The 7,553-nt window shown below is 36.5% G+C and overlaps 1 protein-coding gene across 1 annotated transcript in view; it reads left to right on the top strand.

Moving 5' to 3' along the window:
* The first annotated feature begins 2,202 nt into the window (after positions 1-2,202).
* Positions 2,203-7,553, top strand: part of LOC137167105 (endoplasmic reticulum aminopeptidase 2-like) — a 32,201-nt gene continuing 26,850 nt past the window's right edge. Inside the window, exons 1-4 of the mRNA XM_067569100.1 lie at positions 2,203-2,326; positions 4,118-4,765; positions 6,252-6,390; positions 7,288-7,422. Coding sequence (XP_067425201.1) covers positions 4,269-4,765; positions 6,252-6,390; positions 7,288-7,422 — 771 coding nt within the window. The 5' untranslated portion in view covers positions 2,203-2,326; positions 4,118-4,268. The remainder of the gene's footprint in view (positions 2,327-4,117; positions 4,766-6,251; positions 6,391-7,287; positions 7,423-7,553) is intronic.

Here is a 7,553-nt window from a genome sequence, read left to right as displayed (position 1 = left end):
TTTTCACCTGTTAGAAAAAATGGTTCAGCTAACTGCACACTTGTGAGATCAGTGTTCATAAAATGAACGTTCTACTGTAACTTCGAATTTGGAGGGCTCCACATATATGTCACTTTCATTTTGGAAAATAAATAGGTTCTCTTGATTCAAAAACTGCAAATCCAGATGCTTTAAAACGTTGCCGTTAGTATTGTAACGAATTAACATATACAGCGAGAGGATCAGAAGTTCTCTGGGTGCATTCAAGCATGCTAAACCACCTTGTGAAAGTTACAAGTAGTGTCTAGAAGGCAGGTTGGCCAATAGCCATGTTGTCCCTTTTTATTTTTTTTTGTTGGGTACAGACCAGACATCCACCTATGGGGATACAAAGCTCTTAGAAATGGCAGTAAGTTGTGTCATCACTTCAGCAGACGTATCAGTGCTATAGTTGGTTAGTAGGCCTCTCAAGTCACTTGAGCTTTGGAGAACTGTGATGACCATAGTCAATGTGGCTTTAAAAGATATACAGCAGTCTGCTCTCATATGCCGCCCAGCCCCCTCTCTCTTTAATCTGGGTCTTGTCTAACAGGTGCTTGTAGCATTTGAGGCCTTTATTGAGAGTCAGAAGCAACAGGTATTTTCCAGGGTTCCAAGTTGCTGCTGGATAAAAACCTCTTTTGAGCAGTCATGCAATAGAACTAGTTGCTTACATGCAGCAGTTATACAGATGGTCAGATAACATGCTGATGAGCCAGTTATAAACATCTATATACCTATAGATACACAAACCCTTCCCAAAAAGTTTGTGGCAACAGCTTGCTTTTTCTTCAGTAGCTGCCTTCAGATGCATTCATTTTCAGAACTTTCCACAGGTCCCTGCATCATTTTACACATCTGAAAACAATATTGATTTACACTATCCCGTGCCCATCCCAATATGGGAATCACTGCTGCCTCAATCTTTTGCTATTTCTGAAAATACTGATATGGTGGGGGGAAGCTACAACAGTCTATGGAAAATTCTATAACCCAAAGTGTCTGCCTGTCTCCAAGAGGCAGTGATGTATTTATCAAGTAGAAATAGCTGCAAAATGTAATCATGAAATGGTTGACCTAAATACTGAAACTTGGTGGCCAAGCCTAGTTTTTGCTATGATCACTGGGGGTAATAGCACTTTATGTAATTCTTCTGACATCTGCACAATATAATTACTATCACAGGCCTGGGCTTGAGACCTTTTTTCTAGCGATGTCAGCTGCTGATAGAAACTCAGTAGGAATCCTTTCCTCAGTATTAACAAAAGAGGTTAGCACAATTCTATAATATAGAGATCCTACGTAAAATTGCTGTAGTGGGTGTTACTAATTATTGTTTGGATGAGTGACATGGAGGAGGAGAAGGAGAAAGAAAGTTTGGAGAGGTGGGATAGAAAGTGGGTGGTGGTCAGTTTGGTGGGAGTGTTTGATGGTGCTGATGTTTTTCAATAATGGAGAGTGTTTTTAATACAATAATGATTTTATTTTTCTAATAAGTGAGCTGTTTTTCAGAAGAGCTTTATGAAAAATACTGCACTGAACAATAACATCAATATTTCTCTCTTGCATAATTAATGACCAAATGTTATGGTCTCAGAAAGTGCCATTTATTTACAATAGTTATGACAATAGAACAAAAATCCTATGCAGAAATAGGGAAGAGAGCCCATGATTATAACTGTCTCTTGTCTTTTGGGAGAAAAATCCAGTGGAGCAGATCCTCAGAACTTTGCCTTCAATGGGTCCATGACAATTTACACCAGTTTAGAATATGTCCTATTGATTTTTATTTTCAGGCTTTTCAGTCTTGGATTTTCAAAAGAGGTAAGTGCCTAAGTCCTATTGCTTTACGGTTTTTAAAGCTTTCTCAACTGTCAGCCTTCAGTATACATCTTTATTTGTAATTGCCTTAAAAGCAGTTTTACTTTGATTTCAATCACTTGATAGCGGCAGAAGAAAAGTATAGACATGCAAGTTCAGTTTCACAAATAACATTAACTATAGGGCAGCAGATTGCAATATTGTATCAACAAACAAAAGTTGTTTCTGAAAAGTTAAAAATCTTTCAACTTGCAGCCACAAGAGGTGGCTATTTTCCTACTTTTTTTGGCATAGCGGGAGTGGGTGGAGACAAACTAGCTCAAAAGAAACTGAAAATAAAACCTCAGTTCTGCCTTCTGTACAATTCAAGAAAGGGACGAGACGGTAACGTGCAGTAGCATCTAGTGTTTGCTTGTTTGTTTTTATTATATATTTTCTATTTTTTATTTTTACTGGATTTTCAAAGAATACATGCAAGCACCATTAGGTATGTAATATATAATTATCAGAATTAAAATAACTGAATAAAAAAACCTTTTATGGTATCCTAGGCCTCTTTTGCTGGGTTAAGAAAGATTTAAAACATATCAAACACTGAAGGTGAATTAGGGCCAGTAGAAGGCCTATGCAACACTTAAACCATATTTCAAAGACTGATTCAGCAAGGCACAAAAGCTTATGGCTAGCTTTGAACACATGAGCACATGCCCTAGAATGTGAGGGCCTGAGCTAGACCCTTAAGTGAGATTTTAGTGGTGTGTAGGTCATCGTTCAGTATTCACTGATAAAGACAATTTGGAGATTTTTCATTCACCAGTAAATCTAGGGAATTACTGTAAACTGACTTTGTTTTTTCTGATGCTAATTTGTAACTTTGCAAAATATCTTTCATGAATGAATTTAAAATGTGAGTTAAAATGGGGGGAACTAACATAACACATAAAACGGGGGCTATCGTTATTCACTCAGCTTCACATTAAAATAATATTTTTGCAAGCAAACATCCAAAATATAATTTAAATGCTTTTACTCTTATAGTTTTGGAAAACAAATTAAAGCAGCCAGGTACTGACGGTTAAAAATTGGTCTCTGATTTGTAACAAACAGACAACGTTTAACTGAATTTGCTGCTGATTTTTAGTGTGGGCCTGGTGCATAGTCTGATTCTGTCCTTTTAGCATTTTAAGTACAATTTGTGCTTCTAAGAGTGTTTTTTGTAGTTTTGAGCCTTACATTTTATCTAATCTAATCTATATTGTATTTTTAAAGTATCTTAAATCAAATCACAGGTTTCTTTGACCAATTGTGTCTTTGACTCTTCTCTCTAGATGAGCTCCATACCAGAGCGGTTAGCCAGGGGTATGTCTGAGTTGTACAGCTCTTAAAACTTCTTCCGTGGTTGAGTGACATCTGTTTAAGCAGAAAAATGTCTGCCCTATGCTAGGACATCACATCATTCACAGGGGTCCTGATCACTGACATTTGGCACTCTACTGCTGCTGAATTTGATTTCTGTACACTGTCTGGTGTGTGGCCCTGGGGTCTCTTCTGCTGCTGAATTTAGGTTGTTTTGAAGGGCCCTACTTGGTTTCTCAGGGTGGTTGCTTGCTACAACTTCATTTTCATGGCTGCTGAGGGGATGCCAAATCTTTTCTTCATCTGAGTTCACAGTTGGAGGAACCCAACATTTCTTTTTTTAATCTTGCATTGTTTAAACACAGGTAAGGCAATGCTAAATATAGAGGCAATAACAGTGCAGGAAGAGCAGGACAGACTTTTAAAGAATTATTAATTTTTCCTTTCAGTTGCACAAAAACCTCATTCACAATAAGTGCTTGGCTTTTAAAAATGTATGTATTCCACTAGCATGATTGCAATCAGGTTTTTTAAGCTTGCAAAAGGCTGCTATACGTTTCAATCCAAAATCAGCACAAAAATACGTGGCGCTCTCACCTAGCTGTGATAACACATTATACTTATTATACATATGGGTGCACACACTTATGAGTATCAAAGTTTTTTCAAAATCAAGCCTCAGTGATGCCTCCACTCTAACATGGAACACAATACTTAAAAACATGGGTCTGGATCAAGGAATCAGATCCATGCAGGCAGACTCTTATATCAGCATGGATTGGATTGCATGACTGGGTCCATGATGTGTGAAAACCCTACTAATTGGCAGAGCAATGTTAACCCATTTTTTAAATGTCAGGTTCCTCCCCAAATAACTTGGTTGTAAACAGAGTGCTCATATTGGTCCTTTTCTGCCTTTCAGGATAAGCAGTCAAGAAATTCTCTGCTGAAGTTTATTGACAGAAGACGTGCGTGTTTGTTTTTGTTTTTGTTTCTGATGTTAGAACGAAATGTTGAACTAGCTAAAGTACCAAATCCTATAAACAATTACACCATTTCATTGGCTAGTGGCAATGCTATTGCTATTACACATTTTGAACTTTGTTGGAATTAATTATGCCCTCAGTGGAGAAAGAAGCAATGAAAACACATCTTTTCCTATAGCAACAAATGGACAGACATTTCCCTGGAATAAATTAAGGCTCCCTGATTGGATCCTTCCTGTCCATTATGACCTTCTAATTCACCCGAATCTGACTTCATTAATATTCATGGGTTCTGTGAAGATTGAAATCACTGTGGTACATGAAACTAGCACCATAGTCTTGCATAGCAAACATCTGGAAATCACCAGTGCAGCTATTGAGGAGGAAAATGGAAAGACCCAAGCAAATTTAAAACAGATACAAGTTTTGGAATACCCACCCCATGAGCAAATTGCCTTTGTATCTGCTGAACCATTGCTGGTGGATAAGAAGTATTTCCTTTCTATAAACTATATTGCCAATCTTTCAGATGGTTTCTATGGCTTTTATAAAAGTACTTACAAAACTAAGGATGGTCAAACAAGGTAAATAAAGGGTACAAACTACTTCATACTACAAAACATTGTTCTATTGATCTTCTCAATATAAAGCTTTTGTACTTTAAACTGGGGAAAATAATGCTATATTAGTTTAGTATCATGCTGATTTTTAACTCACAAAGTTTTTTGTTTTGTTTGCTGTACATTATTACTGCTATTGTGGTATTCTATTCTCTTCATGTAATCATGTCTCCCATACTATATTAAAGCAGTGATCATCTATACAATACAGGAACAAATTTTCCAAAGCATTTTTGGAAGTTTATTTTTCATAATAACCAGAAAAATATTTAATATTAATTTGTTAATAAAGTCAGAAACAAAGAAATACAGCAACAATACAAACCAATATTTTTTCTAGAACAATATTTAAATAGAAACTGTAAACTATCTCGGCCTCAATTAAAATACTTTAGGATAAAATGTTACTCTGTTCTGTATAGTGAATGTGTTGTCTAAAGTAGATATCAATTTCATAGTCTGATCTTGATTCTAGTGTGAGACTTGCAGGGACATCAATGGAAATGTCACTCAGCAGTCAAGAATTGTTGAGAGGCAATTAATGAAAAGCAGTGGGGTTTATGCTCTTAAATCATTTTACTTTTTTGAAAATTTTACTCTCCATAGATCAGGTTACAAACATCTTTTCAGAGGAGGGACTGTCTTCTACTATGTGCTCGTATAAGCGTCTCGGAGTTACCGATGACTCTCACAGTTTACAAGTAACTCCTAATGAATTGTTCCAAAGGAGTGAGCAGAATAAGAGAATCTTCACTTCTCTAATACTTCATCTGTGACAATCAGATTACATGTTTTATGCAGGGTTGTTGTAACCATGTTGGTTCCAGGATATGAGAGAGACTAGATGGGTGAGATAATATCTTTTATTGGACCAAGTTCTGTTGGTGACAAGCTCAGAAGCTTTTCTAACTCACCAACAGAAATTGGTCCAATAAAATACATTACCTCACCTACCCAGTCTCTTTAATCAGATTAGACGTTGTTCTGAAGAATCAAAAATAGCTTCAGTAGCAGCATGAATACATAGTTTAAATTCTATTTCTGTTATGATTTACCCATTTTGTAACTTTGTCAGGGAACAACTGTATTGTGACCAGGTACCTGGATTTTGTCACATTTGGAGAACCTGGTTATAATACAGTTGTCCCCGATCCAGTTACAACAAATGACACCATTTTCAAAGGTATGTAAGTGCCTACCTCCCATTGAAATCAATGGGTGTTAAGTGCCGAAATATTTTTGAGGATCTGGGCCATAATGCCTAAAGGACAGAATCCCCTAAGTACTTTGAAAATCTCTACAGCTGCCTTACTGTTTATATTTCCTTTATACAGGCAATTTTCCTTTATGGTCTTTCAAGTGAATGTTGAATGTGTTGTGATTTATTAATTTATGTTGGAAAAGAAAAACACTTTTCATACAATTTCTGCTGCTTGCTTTGTCCTTTCAGATTGTTGGCTTCTACTCATTTTGAACCCACTTCAGCCCACATGGCATTCCCATGTTTTGATGAACCATCTTTTAAGGCGAATTATACAATAAAGATTCGGCGGGAAGAGCAACATATTGCGTTATCTAATATGCCAAAGGTGCATGTTCTTCAGTCGCTATCTTCGAGTTCTTTGCACCCATGTATATGTTTTCTTCCTTTCTTTATTCATTGGGTGGTTGCTATTCATGTGTTTACATTAGACCAAATAAGATGGGTCTGTGGTTTCCTTGTATCATGCAAAGAGTTTTTATCCCTTGTTTTTACATTGTCCATAATATGAAAATAAGGGGGTATTTATTGAAATTGACAATACAGTTAGAGCCAATCCAAGGAAATAATTATTCATACAGCATTTTCCTGAGGAATTCACTGCTGCAGAATGTCACAGGCAGATACTGTGGAGAGAGAATTTTGGACCTTTAGCAGCATCTGTAATTATACAGGCTAAAATAACAGTAAACCAATCTCATGGCTTTTGTTATTCAAGAGGTCAGATTAGATGGCTTTAAAATCTGAACATATGAATCATGCTTCAGGGCATAAATTGATTACTAACAGGGGACAGGAAGGAATTTTGCAAAGCAGGAAGGAACATTGCAAAAACATTTATCTGCCTTCTGCTGAAATATCAGGTACAGACTATTGTCATAGGCAGGATACTTTGACTTGATGAACCAACAGTCGATTATCTGGTATGGCAAATCCTATATTATTTTTCTAGCTTATATAAAAATAAAAGAACCCCTTTGAGTTGATGATTTGATCCTTTAGTTACCAGTCCTGATTATTCTACCCTTCTGCTGCAGGAGGGTTAGACAGGGAATCTAACCATTTCCCAGTGCTTGCCTAAACTTCCTCTTAACTTTCACATTGGATGATATATGTTGAACAGTCTTACAAAGAACAATTGGCAGTTTTATTGAAAAATGAAATGCATCTACATACTAGAAGAATGGAGTATAATATGTGATCTGTCCCAATTCATGTTTTCTAGGTAAAGACTCTAAAGCTAGACAACAATCTGTTTGAAGATCACTTTGCAGAAAGTGTAAAAATGAGCACCTACTTAGTAGCATTTATAGTTAGTGATTTCCAGTCGGTCAGTGGTACAACTTCATCTGGAATTAAGGTAGGTTTTAAAGGTGAATGTATATTTGATTGAAAAAACACCCATTTCCCTTCCCTCTGTGGCTGACATAGATCGCTGAGACTTAACAATTGTACTTACTTTCAGAACCTATCAACAATGCTCTTTACTTG

The sequence above is a fragment of the Emydura macquarii genome, unplaced genomic scaffold (assembly GCF_026122565.2).
Source record: "Emydura macquarii macquarii isolate MOO-44397 ecotype Brisbane River unplaced genomic scaffold, CSIRO-AGI_Emac_v2 contig_2897, whole genome shotgun sequence".
Classification (NCBI taxonomy): domain Eukaryota; kingdom Metazoa; phylum Chordata; order Testudines; family Chelidae; genus Emydura; species Emydura macquarii.
This window is presented reverse-complemented; position numbering and strand designations above follow the sequence as displayed.